General features: G+C 34.9%; 3 protein-coding genes and 1 long non-coding RNA gene across 4 annotated transcripts; all 4 read left to right on the top strand.

The window, feature by feature from the left end:
- Positions 1–1,135: 1,135 nt before the first annotated feature.
- LOC104892267 (glutathione S-transferase T3-like) lies at positions 1,136–2,371 on the top strand. Its single transcript, XM_010678147.2, has one exon. It carries the CDS (start codon positions 1,136–1,138, stop codon positions 2,369–2,371), a length of 1,236 nt encoding a protein of 411 aa, XP_010676449.2.
- A 1,261-nt stretch (positions 2,372–3,632) lies between these two features.
- On the top strand, positions 3,633–4,520 carry LOC125493434 (protein ALP1-like). The gene has a single exon (XM_048636799.2). It carries the CDS (start codon positions 3,633–3,635, stop codon positions 4,398–4,400), a length of 768 nt encoding a protein of 255 aa, XP_048492756.2. The 3' UTR covers positions 4,401–4,520.
- A 380-nt stretch (positions 4,521–4,900) lies between these two features.
- Positions 4,901–8,083, top strand: LOC125491563 (uncharacterized). Its single transcript, XR_007269724.2, has 2 exons — positions 4,901–5,372; positions 5,750–8,083. It is a non-coding gene; the product is annotated as an uncharacterized LOC125491563 (long non-coding RNA).
- Positions 8,084–22,471: 14,388 nt separating this feature from the next.
- On the top strand, positions 22,472–25,964 carry LOC104903220 (pistil-specific extensin-like protein). Its single transcript, XM_010691217.4, has 2 exons — positions 22,472–24,351; positions 25,523–25,964. The coding sequence occupies exons 1-2, from the start codon at positions 24,183–24,185 to the stop codon at positions 25,855–25,857; spliced, it is 504 nt and encodes a 167-aa protein (XP_010689519.2). The 5' UTR covers positions 22,472–24,182; the 3' UTR covers positions 25,858–25,964.
- Positions 25,965–27,048: the final 1,084 nt, after the last annotated feature.

Here is a 27,048-nt window from a genome sequence, read left to right as displayed (position 1 = left end):
ACAATAAAATAAAATTACAAACATCTATATCTCTCCGAGATCTATAAATAGAGATCCGATTTGGTATATTATTGACACACTTTTATTTTTTATAAAATCGAGGACGATCTTTTATCTTTTTGATCATTGTTAAGAGGAATAATTGGAAAAATATTATAGGATAATATTTTAAGAGAGATGTAGTGAAGAGAGAGATAATTGATCTTATTTTTATCATTATCACAAATGGTGCTCTTATACGTCTCTCATTTCTCTCTCGTTTTAACAAAATTATTCCCTTACTCATTCAAATAGCCATAGCACACGAAAATATGATTATTCATATGGGCACAATAAAAAAAACCTGCTCAATTTTTATCTTCAATGGCAAAATCTAATACTAAGCACACCGCTTTTTTTACGATTTTATGTCCCGTAAAAAAGGACTTAATCTAAGAAGGGGAGGTGAAAAATCACGCCAAGAAGAGAAGGAAAATGAGTGAAAAAGGGTATTGAAAAATCAAGTGTTTGGCATGTAAGAGTATATCCAATGGTTGGTCCTCTGACAGTTTATGAGGAGAGAGAATGCTAAAAAAACAATAAACAATTAAGAGAGAGAAAAAAAGGGAGGAGAGAGGGCGTTGCCCAGTTCACAAATATGAACGGTTTACCAAAGGAAAAAATCTGAAAAGCATCAATTGGGTGTGACAAGTGGCAAAGTATAAATGGTTCATGGGGATTGTGTATTTAGATCTAAAGGTTGATAATTGATTGTGATGAATGGTTGAGATTGTGAGCCAATTTGTTCATGCTTTTTTTGACCCTTTTTACAATAACGGTCATATTTAATAATTAAAAATTAAATTTAAAAAAAAAAACTTTACCAACAGCTCTATTTTTCTATTCTCTATAAATAGAGCCTAATATTGAGGTATTTCCATATATTTTTCATACACCTCTTTTTCATTAAACACTTATTTAAGATATGAATCCAAAAAATGGGAGGAAAAAAAACCAACAAAAATCCAAAAACACTCCACAACCCCAAATTAATCCAAATTTGCAATCTTTTTGTAATTCTCAAATTGATCTCAATAATTATGTTGAACCCAGTTCACAAAACTTTCCACAATATCCAAATTACGGAATGCAAAATATGAGTTCTGCTACTCAGTATTCCCAACTATATCCGTCACAAAATATAAGTTTCTCTAATCCTAGTTCTTTCTCCCAATTGCCTCCTTCACAACAAAATTTTGTTATCCCAAATCATATTTCTGTAGATGAAACAATTTTTCCTACGTCCCAACATTTTCAAACATCACAAGGTGGACGTTCACTTCCGAACTTCAATAGTTCATATCATACCCGTGCTCCATCTGTTGAAGGTGACGACGCTAATGAAGAAGAAGAAAATGATGAAAATAATGCTGAAGGTGGAGAGTCACAAGTTGAAAAGGGACAAAGAAAATATTGGTCTGAAGCTGAAGAAGAAGTTCTAGTAAAGTCTTGGCTTCAGGTGAGTACTGACAAGTTTCAAAATACTAAACAAAATGGAGAGACCTTTTGGGGTAGAATTACAAATATGTATGAGCAGGTTAGAGTATACAGAAACAAAATGTGGGCAGAAAGAGCTGAAGGGATGAGAGAAACTGATCTATTAAAAGAAAGGGAATTAGATCCTCTAAGAAGTCGTTGGAAACGAATAAATGCTAGTGTATCGAAATTTGTTGGTGCATTTGCTCAAGCAGAGTCAAGGAGAAAAAGTGGTGAATGCGATGATGATGTTATGAAGACAGCTTATGCTATTTACAAGAGTGACAACAAGCCTCACCATAGGGATTTTAATGACCGACATTGTTGGGAAATTCTTAAGAGTTGTGATGTATGGAAGCCTTATGGGGATATTGTTAACAAGTGCAAGAAGAAGGCAACAACTCAAGAAAGTGGTTCAAAGAGGTGGAGGATTAATGAAACAGGAAATTACTCCACTTCAACTGACCCAAATACACCAACTAGTGGTGATATAGGGTGTTCTGTCCAAACACCAAGCGATGGGTCCACAAAAAATAAGGGAAAGGGAAAAGTTGTGAACATGCCATCAGAAGCATTCCAACAATGGGTGGATAATATTGAGAAAATAAATTTATCAAAAAATTTAGAAACTGAAATGGAACTAACTAGGCTGAAGTATGAAAGAGAATCACAAATTGAGAGGTTGAAATTCGAAAGGGAAGCTCAAAATGAGAGGGTGTTGTTGGAAAATAGGAAAGTTTCTATGAAACAAAGGAAGATCAATTTGGAATTATTCAAAGTGCTTGCATCAAAGGACTACTTAACTGAAGAAGAGGAAAATTTAAAGAGTCATTTAGTGAAAGTTTTATTTCCATGAGATGTGATCTCATTTATTAATGTAATTTTAAATTCGTAGGTGTGTGTATTTAGTTGTTGAATTATGAATTTAGTAGTGGTGTTTTTAATTGTTGTTCTAATATATGTAAACTCTATTAACGTATTTAGTAAAAGTTAATTTCAAATAAGAAGTCTTTTTAGTTGTTTTCTTCAGTGTATTATTGCTCTGATAAATACTGTGGTGAAATGACCATTCAATTGTTTTTTTCAGTGTATTATTGCTCTGATAAATACTGTGGTGAAATGACCATTCAATTGCTTTCTTCAGTGCATTATTGCTCTGTGGTGAAATGACCATTCAATTGCTTTCTTCAGTGCATTATTGCTCTGATAAATACTGTAGTGAAATAACTTTTTACTTGCTTTCTTCAATGCATTATTGCTCTGAAATGAAGTGACAATTCAATTGCTATATTTAGTGTATTATTGCTCTGAAATGAAAAGACAATTCAATTTGATATTCAGTGTATTATTGCTCCTCACCTTTTCTATATATTTACTTCACAATGCTTTATACTTCAATATACTCAGCTTTCCACACAATATCTATTCTTGTAGCATCAAATAAATTCTCTATAATGTCATCTGAATCAAGTTATAATAGTTTCATTTCATCTTCAAATTCTTCTAGTTCCGATGATGTCAATTTTATTCCACCAGATCATATAGCAGAAGAACAAAACAATGACTACATGCAGCGTTTTGGAAGACGTAGACGTGCAAATCGTATGATGGACCAAATGATGGAGCCCTTCATTTTGGCTAATCCAACTGAAGTATATGCAATGGTAACTCAAGTTCCTAGGGCACCTAGGCAACAAGTTGATCGAAATCGTGTGGATGCACACACTCGCTTATGGAACGACTACTTTGCCGACAATGCCCTCTACCCCCACGATTATTTCGCCGCCGATTTCGCATGCAAAAACATGTTTTCCTTCGTATAGTAGACGTGCTGATTAATAAGAACACGTTCTTCCAACAAAGGCCAGATGCCACAGGGAGACTTGGTGCATCAGCATTGCTAAAGTGCACTGCGGCTATAAGGTTGTTAGCATATGCCACATCAGCAGATTCAGTGGACGATTATCTTAAAATAAGTGGCTCTCTTGCTAGAGATTCACTACAACATTTTGTTGAGGTGTGGTTGCCGAGTTTGGTGACGAATACTTAAGAAGACCTAATGAAACAGATTTAACGAGATTGTTATATGCAGGTGAGGAAAGAGGATTTCCGGAATGATGGGTTCTATTGATTGCATGCATTGGCGATGGAAAAATTGTCCACTACAATTTAAAGGACTCTATTCGGGAAGAGCTGGTAAGCCAACTTTAGTTCTCGAAGCTATTGCGTCATATGATTTGTGGATCTGGCATGCTTTCTTTGGAACACCAGGTAGGTGCAATGATATAAATGTTCTTGATAGATCTCCAATATTTAACGATGTATTTGAAGGTCGTGCACCTCCAGTAAACTATGTTATCAACGGCCACCAGTACGACATGGGTTATTACCTAACAGATGGTATATATCCTCAATGGGCCGCGTTTATTCCCACAATATCTCTTCCATTGAATGAGAAGGAAAGCCTTTTTGCCCAAAAGCAAGAGAGCAAACGAAAGGATGTGGAGCGTGCATTTGGAGTATTACAAGCTCGTTTTGCAATAATTCGTCAACCAGCATTAGCTCGTGATAAATATATGCTAGGAAAAATAATGTTTGCTTGCATTATAATACATAACATGATAACTGAAGATGAACGAGATTCGTACTCCCTTCGTTTTGATCCACATGATTATGACCAAGATTTTCGCCCATCCTCAAGCCGACGACAAAACGCCGATGAACCTTTTATATATCATAATAGTGATAATCGCATCGGAAATTTGCAGACATTCATGAACAATAGGGATCGCGTCCGTGATCAAGCTATGCATAGACGACTCAAATTGGATCTCGTAGAAAATATTTGGCTTAAATTCGGGCTAAACAACGAGCAAACTAGTTAAGGTGTTGTGTTATTTATATTTTTTAAATATGGTGTATCAATCTTTATTTAAGAAAAGTCGGTAATGTCTAGTAAAACATCTATGTATTAATGTTTGATTAAATGAAATAATTTTCTTGTACTTAATTTTTCATTCATATAATTTGAAGAAGATTTTTAAATAATTTTGATTAACATAAATAATTAGTTATGATACAAATAAAAAAATTATAAATATTATAATTACTCCAAAATGATAAATATGGTGAAGAATTGAGATGAATCAAATTGATAAGGAGAGAGAAAATATAATGGGGTATGGTAAATAGTAGGAGAGGAATTTGATGACCACAAAAATTGGTCTAACCATTGGGAGTAAGAAAATAGAGGTTTTTGAGTAGATTGGGTATGAGTGATGTGGAGGAGAGAGAAATTAATATAGTATTTGATAAACCCTTTGAAGAGTCTAACCATTGGATATACTCTAAGAGTCAATGTTGGAAACATAGTCAACCTATCGAAATCCAGCTATTGATACCTTTTTAGCATAAAAAAATTTATAATGCTTCATATTTTTATTGAGTAGTTTCTCACAAAAAAAATGCATATTTATAAGTTACTTTCCTTTCCAAATAAAGAACATTAATTTGCGCTCTTCTCTCTACATACAATGTACGTCAGTAGTCATGTCAAGAAAACCTAAAGCTCAGACGAAGGCAGATTAGGCGGGATCACCATCGGAGAAAAGGAACGGACCGATATCAAACTCTTAGGCCAAAAATCTGCAGCCTATTGATTCAGTTCTAGGAATATCACTCTTAGAAATTGAAAATTATTCGAAATTTAGGAGGAAATTATTTCTCCGAGATCTTCTGTGCAATTACTTTAACAACAAGTGGATTTGAGGGTTAATTTCTCTGATTGGCTGGCAAACAATCAAGTTGGTGAGAGAATGGCCTCGGAAGATAGCAGGAGAATTTTAATCGGGTCAAAGGTGCGATCAATCCTTTACCAATCCCAACTAACCACCCATGCTTCTCTCTTCGTTTCTTGTTTTCTTTATTTTTCTTCCTTTTTTTTTGTTTTGTTCATCATTGAATTATGATTCTTTTTTCTCTTTATTTTTTCATCTTTTCTTTTTAATTTTCTTTTTTTATTAATTGTTTCTCATTCTCTTACCACTTCTTTATAATTTTTTTTTTGATCCATATGAGCCACAAAGGCGGTACAAAGTACAAAGAAGGGGAGGGGGGATTCGAACCTGTGACCTATTGTTCACAGCACCTCAATCTTAACCACTAGGCCAAGACATCCTTGATTACCACTTCTTTATAATTTGATTGATGATGGTTACAATATTTTGTCAAGTAGGCACCAAATAAGTTCAAGTTCGCCTTTGTGAAGCATTACGACATGATTTTCGAGCATATTTGACTCTTCTTCCCAATCACTTGGACAATAAGCATTTATTTTCACTTGTAACTATTATTTATTTTCATTCTAAATTTTTGCTTGGATTTTTATTTTGATGCCCTCTTGTGAGAATCTTTTGAACACATTGATTGAATAATTTTTAGATTGTTGGAGTTTGTGTATGGTTTTCGTGGTGTGTTTTGGCTCTTGGTACGAGACTTTGGTGTTGAATGATTGTTGGGGTTCGATATTGTTCTTTCTCTAAACTGGTTTCTGCAGTAAGAATACGGCAAATTCTAGCTTGGGGGAGGGATATTCTATCCTTTATTTGATTTCTAGTATAGATTTTTTTTCCTTTCATAGGATGTTGCACGATTTGTACCACTCACGAGGAGTGGGAGTTTACGTGTAACCAAAAAAATTGTACTGCTTTCTTAGTTGCATCTGCATATATCATCTTATTTAGACTTCATCTCATTTTAGTTGCATCTATGGGACTATTGCTGACACTTTTTGAGAACCTTGTTGATATCTTACTACAATTCAAAAGTGTTACTCATCATGTTCATGATACTTTATAGCACGATTGTTTCGCAATTGATTGTTTGTGGTAAGATTGATTGATCTCTATCTGGCTCGATTTAACGTTACTATGCAGACACCTTAACCTAAGTGAGCTTTTGTGCCTGTAAACTGACGTATTTGTGTCAGTTCTATTTTTTCATGTGTGATTAGTTCCTTGTTGTTGCATTGATCTTGACTTTGACTTGGTACTCCTTAATATTTGATAGTGCATACATTTTGATATGATTGAGACGTTTCATTTGATGATCTTAGTTCCAAAGTTATTCTCATTTTTGTATTATACTTCCTCTAAACCCGCTGAGCCTTTTCTGACTTTGTTTGATTGATGCCTACATTACAAGCCATTGGCCACATTTGATTCTTGTCTCAAGCCTAGCTTGGGGGAATGAATATTAGTTTTGGTCTGGTTTGTATTGGATTGAAGTGCTCTATTGGTGGTTTAGAAGGATGGAAAAATATGCTTAGTGAGCTTGGAAATTGAATTGAAAGTTTTAAAAAAGGAATGAAAAATATTGAAAAATGAAATGAAAAAGAAGTGAAAAAAAAGTTGTGAATAAAGAGAAACAAAATGGATTATGATTGAATTTTTTGAGTGAAAAGTGTAGTTGATTATATTTGGAAATCGATGGTTGTTGCATGGAGTTATGACCTTTCATGATCATGTTTTTGTTATATGATGCTCCCCCATATTGGTTTTCTTCACCACAATTTCCAAATTATTTTCCATACCTTTAACCTCAGCCCCATTATACCCTTAAAAGTCCTATTGATCATTATGTATTGTATTGTTGAGTATTAAGTGAGTCAAAAAGTCAAAGTTAAAGAGTAGTATTTGCTTCATCTGAGTCGACTTGATTGGGTTGAGTGTCATCATTTATGCTTTAAACACATGAGAGATTTGAACGCACATGACTATAGTGAGGTTTGTCAGGTTTGGTTAAATCCAGTTTGAAAGAGATGATATCTGGTATGATTAGAGAGTCGATTGCGATACATGACATGCTATGCGCCTTTGTTTGAGGTTGTTTTTGATGCTTAGTTTGTATTGTGATTATATCTCTCTTGTTTTCAATTCAGTGTTTAGCTCTGTTGTAGTTCTATATTGTAGGTTGTCTTACTTTTTCTGTGTCTATGTCTTATTGCTTGAGGACAAACAATGGTTTAGCTTGGGGGAGTTTTATAAGTCATATTTATATATTGTTTTTAGGTGCATTTAGGTTGCATTTTTAGAGCATTTAGTTTCATATTTAGGTTCATTGTTGCATTATATTCTTAAGTTATGCTTTTCTACTCCTATTCAATACGTTTTCTTATTTTTGATGAATTTTAGGCATTGAGGACGTATTTGGAGTATGATTAGCTAAACTTGAGGATTAGGAGCACTTGGAAGGAAGCTACAATGCATAAGGGTCGTCATAGATATGTCATAGTATGAGTTTGAGCAAAAACAAAGAGGAAAATCATTAGAATAAATGTGAAAAGGAGTCACGTCTACTCTTCTGATCATAACTTTTTATGTGCTTCTTAGAATTGAATAATTCCATCATATTTAGAAACTAGACTTGAAGATATTTCCAATGAACTTCTATTCAAGGGGTTATGCCTTTCGGAAGATTGCACTGATCCTGTAGGAATCTGCCACGCGTACGCGCGGATCACTATTCCGCCCATTTAATCATATATTCAAAACTTTTCTTATCTTGTAAATTACTTTCCTAGTCATAGATTATTGAATATTATTTAGATTAGAAATATCTCTTCTCTCCCTCCTTTTTTTTGACGTTATTTTCTTATTCTTAGTTTTAGTTTAGTTTTCTCATCTCTTTCTCTTTAGTTTTTAGATGTAAACCCTAGTTTTTATTCTTTCTTCATTAATTCATGAGTTTCATTAGTTTCTTTCCTTAATTTCTTTGATTATGCTTTTCTTTGTAAATTTAGATTTCATTATTTATTTCATGATAGAGTAGTTTTTATTTCTAGGGTTTGGGAATTCATGTTTATATGATATGATTATTTATTGATATTTATTGATGGTTTGATTAGTTACTTATTTCTCTAATTGTTTATTGTTTTTATTGTTAATCTTGCAATCTGATCAATTTTCTGATTAAATATTGCTAATATCGAGTCATAGATCGAGAGATAGTACTCTTTAGAGCCTTACCTAAAATTAGCAAATCTGATTATGTTGAGCGACCGTATACTAGCATATGTTGATTTGAGAGCGTTAAGACTCGACCGTAGGATTAACACGTGCTCTAGATATCTGATTAATTGGACTATTGATGATATTTTGATAGATTATAGTTATAAACATGGTGACCATTATCTTAGATCCTTTTTAGTTTGCTTTTCATAGTTTGATTAGTTTAGAACTTTAATTTAAATTTTTGTGATCTTGTTTAGTTCCTCTACACCTTAGAAACTAGATTAAAACGACCATTACTCTGTGGATTTGACCCTACTTACCCTACTACATTGGTAGAAGGTTTTGCAAGAATTATTTTTGACAGGTGTACGACAACCTATCAATACCTGAAGGTACCTATTTGTGCCAAGAAGATCAATATTGATGATTGTGGGATATTGTATGTGGAGAAAATGGCAGCAAGGATAAAAAGTTTGTAGTAGAAATTTATCATATGCCGGAAGAATTTAGCTTGTTAATTATGTTCTGAATAGTATTCATGCGTATTAGTCTCAAGTGTTTATTCTTCCGAAGGTTGTGTTGAGAGAAATAGAGCGTGTAGGTCATTCTATGGAGTGGGAATGGGTTTAGTAGCAAACCAGGTAATACTGCTTGGCACAAGATATGCATCCCTAAGCAGGAAGGGGGGCTTGGTATCAAGAGGATTATTTGGCACAAAACAACTCTTTCTATGTATGTCTGGGCCATTACTACAAAGCAAGACAACTTATGAATAAAATGGGTTAATGATGTTAATTATTTGAAATCTGAAGACCAGTGGGATTATATTCACCACTAGATAGTTGTTGGTAGGGGTGTTAATGAGCCAGGGTGGCTCGCAAACTGTTCGAGCTCGGCTCGGTCAAAGCTCGGTCAAAGCTCGGCTCGAGAGGGCTCGGCTTGAGTTCGAGATCGGCTCATGACCTTAACGAGCCAAGCCTGAGCCTAGTAGAGTTCGGCTCGAAAGCTCGCAAACATGTTCGAAAAATTTTAAAGTAAAAGTTTTGTACATTGATTTTTAACCCAACTTGAATTTTAATTTCAAGTCCACTTTAAAAATATATACAAATTTAAAAGTTTTAGCCCAATTAAAAAATACAAACTAAGGGCTTTTTTCTCAGCCCAAATAAAATGTAAAACAAAACAAACCATTGAAACACCAAAAAGAAATAATGGAAAGTTAAACGCCAACATTCAGATTTTAACCGTTCTTCTTCAACGGTTTTCGAAAAACCCTAAACCCCAATCTCGAGTACCAGACCGGACGGCGAAACTTCGACGGCAACCGCGTGCATCGGTTTTCTTGGTGGCGAGAAGCAGTCTGCGGCGGCGAGCAACATCTTCTTCGCCGGCGAGCAACATCTTCTTCGCCGGCGAGCAGGATGACAGGTAGTGTTCCACTTGTTTTCGTTAATTTTTTTGTTTTTTTCGATTTAATCTGAATTTATGTGCCATAGTATGATGAATTCTAAGTTTTTCTATCTAATCTGAATTCGAAGTTTAAAGTATGCATTTCGTTCGTTGGAAAAAAACTAGATATTCGATGCATTTCGTGCTGAAATGTAGCAGAAACATTCTCGAGCTTTTTCAAGCCGAGCCTCGAGCCGAGCCGAATTTTTCTTTTCTCGAGCTCGAGCCGAGCCCGGATTTTCGAGCTCGACGAGCTTCGAGCTCGAGCCGAGCTCGGACCCTCACGATCTCGAGCCGAGCCGAGCATGGCCCTGTTCGGTCTCGGCTCGGCTCGTTAACACCCCTAGTTGTTGGTATTTGGAACAGATTCGCAAGATCAAGGAAAAGCTAAAGTTTATGTCTCACAACAGGAATTAGCTAGTCTTCCTAGTTTCAATATTTCGAACATAATGTATAAAAAATGATAGGAGATTACGAAAAAGTGTAGTGGGATAAATTCATTTGGAATAGGCTCTTAATTCCAAGGAAAAATTGTTAGAAACTACCTAATAAAGGCACTTTTTTTAAAAAAACTACCTTATATCATTTTTATTTTACAAAACTACCTTATAAGTGAAAAAACTTTAAAAAGCACTACCAAATTCAGAATTTACTAACCATGGTTAACTATTTCCTCCAATTATCACTCTAATATAAGATTACTAAACTACCCCAACCCCTCTTTGCTAATTTCCCTCACAGGAGCGTTAAACTATTGAATACCCCTTAAATCGTTTGTGTAATTTCTTCTCCCAACCTTTTGCTTCACCAATTAATTCTTCATTATGAGTAACAAAAGCAGATAGAAATTGGGTTTTGGGTCATGAATTGATGTCGTTCATGATGATGAAGAATATGGTTTGATGATGGTGCAAAGCTTGCTCTACTAGACACTTTTACTGCTGGTTTGTTTTTGGGATTGACTTTTGGGGGAGAGAAGGTGTGCTTGTGCTTGCCACATGTATATTTGAGAGATAGAGCATCAAGTGATCAAGAAAATGATGATATCGTAATTGTAACTTACTGAATTTAGGGGGTATTTTCATAATCTTATATTAGAGGGATAATTGGAGGGAGTAGTTAACCATAGTTAGAAAATTATGAATTTGGTAGTTCTTTTTAAAGTTTTTCCACTTATAAGGTAGTTTTGTAAAATAAACATGATATAAGGTAGTTTTTTTTTTAAAAAGTGTTTTTAATAGGTAGTTTCTAACAATTTTTCCTAATTCCAAAGCATAGAGTTATAAGCTGACTTGTGATACAACAAAGCTTAGAACTGCTGATAAGCTTATGTGTGTTTAATACATGCAGCTCAATGCCAATTATGTGAAAAATGGGATATAATCACATGGACATCTATTTTTTCAAATGTAATTATGCTGGAAGATTTCTTAATGGAATTAAAATTGACAAGGTACTAGGTCACACGCGTCCGACCATAATATTTGGTCGGTCGACTTTCAGTTGGTTTCAGTTTTTTTCAGTTGGTTTCAAAAAAAATTCAGTTGCTTTCACTTTTTGTGCAGTTGGTTCCAATTTTTTTTCAGTTGGTTCCAATTTTTGTTCAGTTGGTTTCAACTGAAAGAATACAATAATTAACTGAAAACATCAAAAAATCAAAGAAAAACAAAAATCAAAAATACCAAATAAAAGGTAGAAATGTCTAAATGAAAGAAAAACAACATCAAATGAAAGCATAAACCAACCAACTGAAAGAATAGACCAATGAACTGAAATAATAAATCAATTAATTGAAACCTATAAAAAACAAGTGAAAGACATCAACTGAAATAAAAAAGAAATCAACTGAAACATTATAAGCAGTAACTAAAAGAATAATTGGACTAACTGAAAAGAAAAATTCGAGTAAATAAAAGAAAAATAAACCAACTGAAAACATTCAACTCAAACAATAAACAAAAAAAAAATGAAAGAAATAACACCACCACAACCTATGTCGCCATCGTCCTCTATAGTAACTAATGAATTTTTGATAGTGTTGTCAAAACCTTTCTTTGACATTCATGACAAAACCCAACATTCGCAGATCCAACCACAACACTATCAAGTATGTAATTATGTATCCTAACCTTTAAATTTAATTTGTGTCATGGATAGTTGTAATAATACAACTAAACCTGGTTACATCTTACATGTTCTCCAGTTTCTGTTAGGTGTGATCAATGAGAGAACCGGATATCCCACTCCAAGGCACGGAAACTACGGTTTCCTATTAATTTAATTTCGCCCCTCTAGGATCACTTTGTTACCACGAAATAACTATTGAGATACAATCGAGAGAACAATCCACTTAGATGATCTTCTAAGTGAATCAACAAGAACTTGTGTTTTGTGTTTGTGAAGAACACTCAAGAGAAGTTTGCAAGGTTTCTCTTAAGCAAAGCAAGAAGATTAGAGAGTATAGAAAATTCTAATTTTTCCTAAACCTTTCCTCATAGGAATCACAAAGGTTATATAGGAAATATATCCTTCATAGATTAGAGTGGTTACTTTCATAACCCCCCTTTTAATCACTGATTAAAGACCTTTAATCTACTGATTTAAGGATCCTAAATGTCATTAAAAGGTAAACGTACACATCACAACGGTTGAAAACCGTCAAGGCATCTTTTCACGTTCCAAGGCAGAAGACAGGTCGCGACTCGCGAAGAAGCTCGCGAGTCGCGAGGCCCAGGTCGCGACCCGTGACCAACTTCTGTTTTCCCCTTGTTTTCAACGTGATTTGCAACTTGTGTACTCTAATCTTTTGCATACTAGACCACCTCCTCTTCTAGTATAAAACCAAATGAGAATCAAACCCATTACCCTATAAATGTTCCAACAATCCTTCTCCCATTTATAGGGTAATGTTCAAAAATTTTCAACTTGCTATAAATCACAAACACATGTTCATGCATCATGGAAATATCTAACGATTGAATTTCCATTTAGTAAAAGTAACTTTACAATAATTTGATCATAATGATAGACAAAGCTTTGAATCATATAACCATTACAAATTATTGAAGTTACTAATACACACAAACATAAAACTAGGTTCTTAAACCTCCGACACCTATGAAGCCTTGGTGTCCATATCCATTCATAAGCATTCCAAGTCAAGCCTTAGACTTGATGAAGCGGCCAAACTTCTAGCTTCATAAGGTAAATCTTTCCGAACATGCTCCTACAATTGAGCACTTATAAAAGATTTATTAAGAATAAATTCAACCTCTTAACATTGTAGCAACAAGCACTAACCTCGGGATGTATTAAACAAGTGCTCCCAACCTCTTAGAGAAGTACTATCCTCCTTGAATTTGAGATCTAACGTTGTATTAGACATCAAATAGAGTTTTCCTTCACCATAGGTTGATCAATAGGCTTAAGACCCATCCCTTTGTTCATTTTGTTCACTAGTTCCCTTGACAACGGTTTTGTAAACGTATCCGCCAAGTTCAAACTAGACCGAACAAAATTAATAGTTATACAACTATTCCTTATCATTTCCCGCACATAGCTATGTCTAACTCCAATGTGCCTTGACTTGCCATTGTAGACTTCACTATATGCTTTAGCTATGGTTGATGCACTATCACAATGGATAGCAAGAGGTGACATGGTTTACCCATAAGTCCACCTCACTCAACACATTCCTTAGCCATTCCGCTTCTTGGCAACAAGAAGCCAAAGCAATGAATTCCGATGCCATAGTGGAATCCGTTATACATGTTTGCTTCTTGGATGCCCACCTCCTCCAAGAAGAAACACCCAACCACTAGTGGATGAATAATCTTCCTTATTCGAAATCCAACTAGCATCCGAGTAACCTTCTAAGATAGAAGGTTCTCTTTTGTAAGTTATGACATAATCCAAGGTCTTATTCAAGTACCTTAACACTCTTCTCAATGCTTGCCAATGCAACATACTAGGATTACTAGTATACCTACTGAGCTTGCCAATAGCAAAGGCTATATCCGGCCGAGTGCTAGTCATAGCATACATCAAGCTTCCAATTAAGCTTGCATACTCCAATTGTGAAATTGGAGTACCACTACTCGGAACCAAGTGAATACTAGGATCCATAGGAGTAGCAAAATGAGTCGAATTTGACTCATTATACCTCTTGACCACTTTCTCAATATAATGAGATTGTGATAAAGAAAACGACCCTTTCCCTCTTATTATTCTAATACCTAGAATAACATCCGCTTCACCCAAATCTTTCATGGAGAAGCTAGAGGAAAGAAAGACTTTGGTCTTTTCCACTTGTTCCAAATCAGTCCCAAAAATAAGCATATCATCAACATATAAGCAAATTATAACTCCTTTACCGTTATTATCAAATTTGCTATATACACACTTATCGGACTGATTTATTTTGAACCCACTAGACAACACAACTTCATCAAATTTTTGATGCCATTGCTTAGGTGCTTGTTTAAGACCATACAAAGATCTAACTAATTTGCAAACTTTAGTTTCTTGACCTTTAACCACAAACCCTTCAGGTTGATTCATGTACACTTCCTCCTCCAATTCACCATTAAGAAAAGCAGTTTTTACATCCATTTGGTGAATTACTAGACCATGAATCGCAGCTAATGCTATCAATAGTCTAATAGTAGCTATTCTAGCTACTGGAGCATAAGTATCAAAGTAATCGATACCATATCTTTGCCTAAAACCTTGGACCACTAACCGGGCCTTATGTTTTAGTATGGTTCCATCGATTTTCTTTTTCCTTACAAAAATCCATTTACAACCTAGGGGTTTGCAACCGGGAGGTAAATTAGCTAAAATCCAAGTGTATTACCCATTATAGAATCCATTTCATCATTCACTGCCTCTTTCCAGAAAGCAGAATCATGAGACTTCATAGCCTCATCAAAGGCCTAGGATCCTCCTCCATATTGTAACAATATGAAATTTGAGTCAAAATTGACTCCCTTGACCGTTCAACTAAATATAGTTAAAAATCCGGTCCAAAAGATTTCTCTTTTCTAATTCTTTACTTTTCCTAATTTCCGGTGTTGTAGTATCATGATCATTAGAAATGTCATCTACAACATTGGAACTAGTACTAGGTATCATGTCCTTTGGTCTTGGAATCGATGAGAATCTAGTCTCATCAAATATTGCATCCCTTGACTCTATCACAGAGTGAATAGAGACAAAGTCATTGGGCTCAATGACATAAAACCTATAGGCTTTGCTATGTACCGCATAGCCTATAAAAATGCAATCAATTCCTTTTTCACCTAAAGTTTTCCTTTTAGGTTCCGTCAATTTGACAATTGCCCTACAACCCCATACCTTAAGGTAATTGAGATTAGGCTTTTTATTACACCAAAGTTCATAAGGGGTAGTCTTATTCCTTTTATTAGGAACTCGATTTAAAATATAACATGCAGTTAAAATTGCATCACCCCAAAAACCGTCATTAAGACCCGAATTAGAAAGCATAGTATTAACCATTTCTTTTAGGACCCTATTTTTCCTTTCCGCTATACCATTACTTTGAGGTGAGTATGGGGCGGTTGTTTCATGAATTACACCAATGGAACTAAAATAACTTGGATTATAATATTCACCACCCCTATCCGTTCGAAGTCTTTTAATCTTTTGATTAAGTTGGAGTTCCACTTCGATTTTAAAGGTCTTAAACTTTTCTAGTGCTTCATCTTTAGTAAATAATAAATATATGTAACAAAACCTTGAAAAATCATCAATAAAAGTTACAATATATTTTTTATTTCCAAAGAAGGTGAACTATGAAAGTCACACATGTCACTATGCACCAATTCAAGCAATACCGTTTGTCTAGTCACACTAGGATAAGGATTTTTTGTAATTTTATTTAGCAGCAAGTGTGACACTTCTCTAACTTTAAATCGAAAGGAGGTATAACCCCATTTTAGACATGTCATATAATCTACGATAATTCACATGACATAAACGATTGTGCCATAGAGAAGAAACATCAAGCATGTAAATAGAACTAGTACCAATTTTATTATCAATACTAAATTTAAACATTCCATTACAAAAGAAACCTTGTCCAACAAAATACCACCCTTGGAAATACAAATTATCCGACTCAAAAACAACTTTAAAACCATACTTATTCAAAGACCTCCGACACAAGATTCTTCCTAACTTCCGGTACATAACAACATCCCGGAGAGTTAAAGTCTTTCCCGAGGTTAACAACAATTCTACTTGGCCTATCTTTAGCCTTTACCGTAGAATCATTCCCCATATACAAGATTGGACCATCATCCAAATCTTTCAAAGACTTGAAGAAATCCTTGTTATTGCACACATGTCTAGAGGCTCCCGAATCTATCCACCAAGAATCATCAACCTGCACACACATAATTTCAGAAATCATAGCAACAAAATGCATTTCTTCAATTACATTAACATGTGCATTTTACCTTGGTTTTGAACAACACTAGGTTGTGTTCTTCTTTGTCTTCTTCTTTGTTAGAAGGACAATCCCTCTTAAGATGAGGACCATTGCATATCCAACAAGTGAGGTTCTTCCTCTTCTTGGTTGCAATATTGGTTTTGTTATAGTTGTTGTTGTTGGATTTCTTGGTCTTACTAGACCCACCAATCTCTACCAAATTCACGGTAGATTTAGGAATACTAGTAGTATCCTTAACCCCATCTTGAGCCCGGATCCCCTCTTCAATACGAAGATGAGTTCCTAATTGCTCCATGGACATGTCTTCCTTTTTATGTTTTAAAAATGTTTTGTATCTTTCCAAGAATTTGGTAATTTGTAATGATTGAGGCAACCGCAATTGCCTCATCCATCACCATACCATGTGATCTTATTTGGTTCAAAATATGATGAACCTCATGGAATTGCTCCATAATAGGCCGATCATTAGTCATTTTAAAAGAATTAAAATTACTAACAAGGAATTTCTTACTTGAAGCATCTTCCGAAATGTACTTGGCCTCAAGAGCATCCCAAAGTTCCTTTGCACTCTCCACATTTTGGTAGAGATCAACAAGGTCGGTAGAGAGTTGAGAATATGACCCACAAATGTAGTCATCATTCTCCCACTTTATCCTCTTCCTTGAAGCTCATTCTTCTCCATCTCCGGGAGTGGTGGCATAGGGTGTTGAAAAACTACACCACATTCAAGGGTCAACAAGAATGCATCTTCTTTTGCCACCTCCGATAACCCACCCCTCAAACTTATCCAACTTTTGGAAGTTCATAGTCATGTCCATGAGTGATTGAGCCATATCCGAAAAGAAAGAAGAGAAGAATTAAACTAATAGATTGTTAGGTGTGATCAATGAGAGAACCGGATATCCACTCCAAGGCACGGAAACTACGCTTTCCTATTAGTTTAATTTCGCCCCTCTAGGATCACCGGTTTAACACGAAATAACTAATGAGATACAATGGAGAAGAACAATCCACTTAGATGATCTTTAAGTGAATCAACAAGAACTTGTGTTTTGTGTTTGTGAAGAACACTCAAGAGAATTTGCAGGTTTCTCTTAAGCAAAGCAAGAAGATTAGAGAGTATAGAAAATTCTGATTTTTCCTAACCCTTTCCTCATAGGAATCACAAAGGTTATATAGGAAATATACCCTTCATAGATTAGAGTGGTTACTTTCATAACTCCCCTTTTAATCACTGATTAAAGACCTTTAATCTACTGATTTAAGGACCCTAAATGTCATTAAAAGGTAAACATACACGTCACAACGGTTGAAAACCGTCAAGGCATCTTTTCACGTTCCAAGGCAGAAGACAGGTCGCGACTCGCGAAGATTCTCGCGAGTCGCGAGGCCCAGGTCGCAACCCGCGACGGCCCCCAGGTCGCGACCCGCGACGGCCCCCAGGTCGCGACCCGCGACGGCCCCCAGGTCGCGACCCGCGACCAGCTTCTGTTTTTCCCTTGTTTTCAACGTGATTTGCAACTTGTGTACTCTAATCTTTTGCATACTAGACCTCCTCCTCTTCTAGTATAAAACCATATGAGAATCAAACCAATACCCTCTAAATGTTCCAACAGTACGTTTCTGCATGTTTGGATCTTGAAGGAGTATTTGGAGTTCGACATGCAGATAGTTGATCCACCGGAAAAATTTGAGTTTGATGTTTAGTGCATCATTGAGAGAGAGGAGTGGTTGTTCGACCAAATATATTGTGTCAGACGGTCTGACACAATACTTTCACATTAAAATATGATTCAAGATTCATTCTTCCGAAACTTTGTACACGAGGATGATTCTTTTTCTTAGCAATAGTAGCAGATCATATGTTAGAAAAAGTATAATTAGTGATGTTCTGAATGGATTAGTCTATTTCATTTGGTGAACTAGAAATAAAACTTTATGAAATAAAGATGTCTAGCTTCCTGATCATGTTTTCAAGAAAGTTCAGGTATTGGTAATGAAGAGAATTCAGTTGGTTACTCCCGGGAAGATCTCTGGCAGAGATATCCAGTGGATAAGAGACTGAAGTAGTAATATTGTATAAAGTTTTTGTCAGTAATGTACAGTTTTTGATTATCTTATGACGCAGTCGGAAAATATGGAGAAAAGCAAGCGCTTATCTCGATCAAGAACAAACAGATTTACAAGCGATAAATCTGTAAAAACTCCGAAATCCACCAGAACAGAGTAGGAACTATGTGATATTATTAAAAGTCAAAAACTGCCTCCCAATAATGACCTAATAACGTTTAAATACTTAACACAAAACCCTAATACGAAATTAAGGAAAAAATAAAATCCGGAAATAATTAAAATGCTGATTTCGAGCCTTAAACGAACTCGGATGGCCTATAAAGCCTATAGGTCATAGCATAGCAGTGAGTTTGACTCGTTGGCCCGTTTTGCTTCCAGAAAGGTATCACAATAAGCAATCGGACTCCGGAAGCCTGATTAGTAAAAATCATTTCTGTAATATCCCGAAAATTTAAACTCGCTTAAATTATATAATAATAATTAGTGGTTAAAATTTTCCTTTAATCATAAGTTATTATTGAAATTTTGTTACTCTATAACCACATAATGATAATTAAGTCGTTAAAGTTACAAATAATAATAAAGTTATGGTAGATTAAACATTAACCATAAATTAGAGTAAGGAAACAAAGTAGTAAACAAATTAGATACACTACTAATCCAATAATATTGGAACAACTTTGTTAGTATTTGAAATAAAAAAGGAAAAGAAAAAGAGAAAAGAAAAGAAAAAGGAAAAAGAAAAGAAAAGAAAAGAAAACAGTAGAAACTGTTTTCATCAACATTCAACCCATTTTTCATTTTCCTTCACAAACAACCCAACAATGGCATTTCAATTCAACCCATGAATATCTAACTCAAAATGGATTATTATGCACAATAAAACTCAACAATAGAATACTTTCAGCAACGTTTCAACCCAATGTCATATTTTCTTCACAAACCAACCCAAATACCCAACAATTGAGTTTTAACTCCTCTCATGAATTCTTATGCACAAACAATCTATACTTCAATTAAAAACCACAATTCAATCTAATCCCATCCAAAAATTCAATATTTTTCAACAATCAAACCCACCCAATTCATACAAATTAAACCCCAACAATGGCTATAAATAGCCATGGTTGCCTCCCCCATTATCATCCATTCACAATCTTAAAACACCTCGCCGGAAATCAACCCACCATCGCCGGAAAAACGCCTCCAAAACCACCCCAAAATTTCCGTCATTTTTGCCCCACACCACTTCCCTCTCTCCTCTGTTTTCGAAGTCAGCCACCACAGCCCCGCCGCAGCACCACCGTCCTCCCTCAGTTGCTGCCGCCTCTACACACCTAACCACCGCCGCTTTTCTCTCTCCTCTCGCCTGCACCTCCGCTCGTCTTCTTCTCTCTCCCTCTCGCGCCCCATCTCTCTCTCTCGTGTTTCGCTCTCTCTCCTCGTGCGCCGGCGGAGCCACGCTAGAACCGCCGGAATCCCGCGCCCCAGCCACGCTGCCGTGCCGCTGCTGCCGGAGCTCCAGTGCACCGCTCCACTCCCTTCTTTTCTCCCCTGTTCTTGGTCTGCTCACTAAGGAGAGGTATGAAGAAACCTCTTCATGTTTTCTGTTTTAAAACTTTGGTTTCTTTTGTAGTTTGAGCCCAAGTGTAATTCATTAATATGGGCCTAAGGTGTGGTTTTAGTTTTAATTAAACCAATTAATAAAATTCATATACTTAGTTTGTTAAGTTTAATAGATATTTCATAATTGAGTTGATGAATTGTTCTATAAACTAAATAAATATAGTTGTGTAACACTCGTTGTCAAATTATTCTGGTAATCTAGAAATAATAAATGAATATTAGTAATTTATGATTAGTTGGGCTACGATAACTTAAATTATTATAAAACTTATTGAAGCTAATTTACTTATTAAATTGAATAAGATACCTAGTAGTATAACAAATGATGAGTTTAATTATAATTCTATTAACTGAAGTAACGTAAGCTTAAATAATAAATATATGTAGCGACAACAACAATCTTCGATAATAAAAAGGATTAATAATAGCTAAAGGACAATTGTTAAAATAAATCAAATATTTATATTTTGTTGCGTCATTTCATGGTTAGATTAAACGGAAAGGATATTACAGCCTCCCCCGGCTTTCAAGTTATTACGCAGGAACCGAGGTAACATCTATTGCTAACACCCACGATCCCCTTCGAAATGTGTTTATGAAATGATGTTTATAATTATGTTAATGATTTTGCAATGTGATTCTTATATGGATTGTGGGATTAAATTGCCTTTGAATGATTTTCGTAAATGATGATCTTATGAGTTATTGATGCTCAAGTATGATTGATGAAAGATCTACGGCTTATGCCGATGAATGCTAAACGAACGAAACATGATAAATAAAAGTAAAAGAGGTTCTGGCAGTATAATGTTACGCTTATCTACTTTATGGTCGTGCACGTACCTTCGCACCCACCGTACACCCGAAAAGGGAGCTGGGCTCCTTGAGGGGTACCGCATGCTATTTTGGTGCGAGCGGTATATCCAAAAAGGGAGCGGGGCTCCTTGAGGATCATCGCATGGTGGTGTTTCCAAAAAGGGAGCTGGGCTCCTTGAGGATCGTCGGTGTACCCAAAAAGGGAGCTGGGCTCCTTGAGGGTCATCACATGTCTATACTCGCCAGTTACCAAGCTAAAAGATGAAAAGATAATGGGAACTTATGAAGTATCAAGATGCTATTTATAATTGTTTACCTTCCTATTATTTCATTACGAATTTGAAATAGGTTTTACTATATTCTCTTCTCCCTGTTTGCAAAAAAAATGAATTGAAATGAATTTACGCTGTTAGGGTAGTATGTTACTGAGCTTCGGCTCACGATGTTGCTTTTGGTTTTAGGTACTGATGAAGATGACGGGATGGCGTAGAAGTGAGGATGGCCAGCTACTTTACATTATGAAAACTATATTGGTTATGTAATCTAAATCTATGATCACTAGAACACGAACTTAGTTTAACTATAACTACGTAATCATCTATGCTTAACTATTTATATTAATATAATTAAGATGCTTATTTTAATAACTATAATATGTTTAGCGTCATGAACGAATGTTTGCCTTGTATTTTCTCGAACGGAAAATACGGCAGTAGCGCACCGACCATCTAGGTTCCGCTGCCAATAATGAATTAATTAACTTAAAAATAATGTTTAGAGGTCGGGGCATTACAATTTCAGGCTCTTTTGTTGAATTTCGTTATCGAACTTATCCGCTAATAACCTTCCTACGTCATCTTAAATGCGCTATGGAGAGTCCAATCTAGTTAGTTTGCGCACCTAAGGCCACTTAGGGAATGGTTGGGTTGTAAATGGTTTTGGTTGAATATAATTTTCCTTGTCTAGTTAGCAAAAAGACAAAAACAAAAACAAAGTTATTTTTCTGCCAATATTCCATATACAAAAAATACAAATTTTAAATTGAGATAGATGCACAATAAATTGTTAGACAATGATAATTTTCTAAACTAAAGTAGGTCATTTGTCACTTAAATAGAAATGACTCATTTTTGATAAAATGTTACATATGTGAACAAGTGTGGGAAAATCATGTCCCTCTGAAAGTGGCTCCTTATGTACTTATGAACAATTTGTCCCTTAATTAATCTAGCTGGCTTACTTTTCCCCTCAAAAAAAAGAAAGAAAGATAAGATGTTACATTTTCTCTAAAATTAACTTGTTTTGACTTTAAAGCCATCCATTTGATTCAACTTTTTTTTTAATCTTATCTTATTTTATTCTTTTTTAAATAAGTTAAAATTAATTGAAAAATTATCTTATCTTATATGATCTTATCTTATCTTATTTGATTTTACGTTATGTTATGTTATGTTATGTTATGTTATGTTATGTTATGTTATGTTATGTTATGTTATGTTATGTTATGTTATGTTATGTTGTGTTATGTTATTTTATCTTATCTTATCTTATTTTTTCAGAGTTAAGTTAAAATAAGTTGAACATAACATAGCCTAAAAGTGAAATAGTTTAACTTCATTTGTTCCGAATTAAGTAAGTGAAACACTTACCTCTTTTATGATGTGAGAGTGTTTTAAGAGAAGTGTTTCACTTAATTCTAAAAATGAGGAAGTACAATAAATTTATTGTGCACTTGGTGCAAGCAAGAGTTGATGTCCAAATAATTATATTGTACATATCCATTATTCGATACATGGTCAATTATCAATATTGTCAAGGGTTAGCTAGTTTGTAACAATCAACAATTATTTTCCTAATTAAGATAGAACAGAATAAATCTCTAAGTCAACTCTTAAAGAGTTTGGTATCTACGTTACTATGTAAAAAGACAAATATACCTTCACTCATATTGTAATAAAATTAAATTGAGTTAGAAAAAGATGCAAATATTATTGATCAATGGATTTTATTATATATGCTGATATACACGTGATTATTTAATGTTTGCTAAATAAAAAGGATGTCAAATTTTTCTGTAAAGAATCTTCGTGTACAATTTTCTTAACTATTATTTGAGGTTATTACATTTAATATTAATACAATGATGTAAAATTTATCAAAATTTGATATTATGAAAATATTCATTAAAACAAATCAAAGAATATTTTATATTCACATGCTTAATTTCCTTTTATATTAGTAAAAACTATAATCAAAGTGAGGTGTACTTCTTACTAGAAATTAGCTCAAAGTGCGTCACTTATTGAGAAACAGAGGAGGTATATTAACCAAGTTTCGATGAGAACCAAGTTTAAAATGAGAACAAATAGACGAGCTCTTAGATCATCAAAATTGAATGGTCTAGATGATATTTGTGTCACTAATGCCACTTTTCGTAATTCTACAACTCTACAATTTGTTTCTCATTTTCTTTACTTTCCAACAATTTATTTACTTCTATTGATTTCATCTACTTTTACTAATTTTTGTTTTACTTTTACATAAGTTGGAAACCAATTTCGTAAGATTTGAATTAATTACAAAAATGTTATTAATGAACGAGAAGCATCTTGAGCGTCCATCTATTATGATCAATCTAAGCGCCTAGATTGGTTCTATGAGAATCACAACTAATATAATAACATAGAATCAATCTAGGCACTTAGATCATCAAATTGAATGGTCTAGATGCTTTCCGTGTCATTAATGACATTTTTCGTAATTTTGGAACTTAACAAACTGGTTCCCAATTTCTTTACTTTCCTTCAATTTTATCTACTTTTCAATTGATTTTATCTACATTTACTAATTTTTGATTTACTTTTACAGATTCTGAAAACCAGTTCTATAAGTTTTAGATTAATTACAAAAATGTCATTACTAACACGGGAATCATCTTGAACATCCATTTATAATGATCTAAAGGTGTAGATTGGTTTTATAGTCTCATATTAGCTTATCTTAATTATATATGAGCCGAATAATTAATCAGAGTCGGTTCCATGGTTGAAAAATACGTTTCAAGATAGTGATGGGTTAATTGGCAGCACGTCGAGATAGTAGTAGTACCCTTCCACTCATACAATATAAATCTGCGCGCTATTAGACAGCAGTTTTGGCTTGTATGAGAGTTTTATTTATTAAGCACCTCAATTAAGTCAACAAGAGAGATAAAGAGAGAGATGATGAATGTAGTTATTGTGTGTATGATGGTGTTGTTGGGGTGCACCCTCAAAACAACAGAAGCGACGTTGGATGAATCAAAGGTGATGCATGTGAGTGGCAAAGTTAAGTGCCAAGACTGCTCTCAAGGCTGGAATCAATGGGTTGAAGGCGCTAAACCTATAAAAGGCATGTCTTGATTTTTAACCACTTTTTTTTTTTACTACTTTATAATCGTTTGGTGACTACATAACATTCATTCCAACAATCTTATTTGAATTGAAACTAAAATAACTTTGGTCGAAAATTTTGATTCTTATAATTTTATACTCACTAGAAAAGTTTTTGACTATTATATTTATTCTTTCCATCTATGATTAGATGGAGTTAAGTAGTTTTTATTCTTGGTATTTTGAGGATCAACGTTACTTTACAATTAGGAATGGCAACGGGTCGGACTTGGACCGGATTATGCATAATCCGACTCCGACCCTACAGAAAGTCGGATTTTAAATCTGAGTCCGACTCCGACTCCGAGATCCGACTTTGAAAATCCGAATCCGACCTAAAATCCGAACATCCGACTCTGAGATCCGACCCGACTTAAAATCCGGACATCCGACTTAAAATCCGAACATCCGACTCCGAACCTGATCCGACTTATTTTTCTTCCAATTTTTTAATCATTTTTTCTGTGGGAAAATCCAATATAATACAACTGGCTGAAAGTCAAAGTCAGATTATACATAAATAATACATTACATAAATAAGAAAAAAGGATTGATTGACTCAAAGTCGGAGTCGGATTCGGATGTCGGATTATTTTATGAGATCCGACTCCGACCCTCCTCCGACTCGGAGTCGGATTTTTTAAACGGAGTCGGAGTCGGATTACTTTTTTGTCGGAGTCAAGTCGGATTTTTTCCTTCGGATCGGAGCGGACTAGGGTCGGATTCGGATTGGATTACCATCCCTATTTACAATAATACGCCTTTACAAGAATTATGTTATCTTGTAACTTGCCTATATTTAAAATAAGTATATAAATCTATACAAATATATTAAAAGGCGTGTATAAACAAGAAAATGTGCTAAATGGTGCTCTCCCTAGGGAGTTTTAGTTCATATAATCCATGTACAATAAAAAAATCTAGATATTGCATAGTATAGGGTTTGATCCCAAGACCTCCCATACATATACTAAAGTCTTAACCACTAGGCTAAGTTGTATTCATTATTATTATTATAAAGTATTATATTAATAAATGAAATTTTTTCTTACCCGTAACATAGCCCGGGCCTAATAACTAGTTAAACAATATAAAACCTGTTCCATTCCTGATGTTAAATCATCCAACAGGTTGTAGGGTATCAATTACATGTTTAGATGAACACAAAGGATTGGCATACTATGGAAGCGACGCTACGGATGATGATGGGCAGTTTAACATGATGGTGGACAAGAGTGTTCATGGCAAAAAAATGAGTCCTAAAGATTGTCTTGTGAGATTGGTATCATCACCAGATCCGAGCTGTAATATAGCTACAGATTTTGCAGGTGGAAAGAAAGGAGTGAAGCTAAGACAGGCTTCAGTTTCATACAGGGGTATGACCAAATATGTTGTAGGTCCATTTTATTACACCACACCTACATGTGACGATGAGCCTGATACTCCTAGTCAAGGCTCATACTAATCTAGTGTAATAACTTTTTACCAAAATTTAATCTGTTCGAACTGAAAAAAATTGAAGTTCCTTGTGGTTAAGGTTATTTACAATGTAATTTTTGTGTTTGTGAATCATTTGTGTAATGGCTTGGTCAAATGTGAAGAAGAATAGTCTAATTCTTACATAAACTAATCGTAAATTATAGTAACTGCTTGGATCCTTTATGTAAAGGGCCATCCCTGGGCCTGGGCAGGAGAGACTCTCCCCCAGGGTCTAGGGAAAAAAGTCCCATGTTGTTGAATTCTAATATGCTATTATTTGAGGATAAAATATATTTGCATGGATGACATTTATGAAACATAGTGTTGCGTGCTTGGTTTGCTGATTGTTATAGTGATTAATGACTCCATCGCATCTCTCCATGTGTGGTTCAAACCTCACCTACAACGTTTTTTTTTTCAGCTTTTTTTTCTTTTTGATTTTCTTTTGTTTTGAATTATTTTAAAATAGCTTCAGTTTTCATTGTTTTTGTTTTCAATGATTTTAAAATAGCTACCTAATCTTTTTTTTTTGTTGAACAAAGTAACTTAAATAGATCAAAGAGTAATGGTAAAAAGCCTAATATAATCATCCATTACAATATCCTGGCAATAATTAGGGGGATTGGAAAAATGCCTAATTACATTCAGGGTATTACACCTACTCCTATACTCATGGGCAAGCTTGTCGGCCACCTTGTTGTCCTCTCTTTTAGTGAAGATGAGCCTCCTCATCCGGAAGTAAAGCTGCAACTCCCTACAATCCGTAATAATCTCACTATAGAAGTCATCAAAAACCTCATCATGGGAGTTAATTAAATCAACCGCCTGTTTACTATCCGAATGGAGGGCAATGTGAGTGATATTGGCGTCACTCGCAGCATGTAGCGGTTGGCGAATAGCCAATAACTATGCAAACAAAGGATTAGCGGCATAGGAAATACAATGAAAACCAAAAAGCCAATTGCCATGATTCTCATGCACAACACCTGCAAGACTTGTTTTGTTACAATGTCCACAAAGGACACACCAACATGGATATAAAACCACGGTTGAGAAAACTCTTTCCCTAATATGAGCATCGACTTGTGGGTGGGAGGTAATGGGGGGAAGGTGTGCAATGAACTCATTTACAAGGATGCATGCTCGGTATAAGGTCACGTTTGTTGGAGGGTAAGGG

Source organism: Beta vulgaris, chromosome 9 (assembly GCF_026745355.1).
Source record: "Beta vulgaris subsp. vulgaris cultivar EL10 chromosome 9, EL10.2, whole genome shotgun sequence".
Taxonomy (NCBI): Eukaryota; Viridiplantae; Streptophyta; class Magnoliopsida; order Caryophyllales; family Amaranthaceae; genus Beta; species Beta vulgaris.
This window is presented reverse-complemented; position numbering and strand designations above follow the sequence as displayed.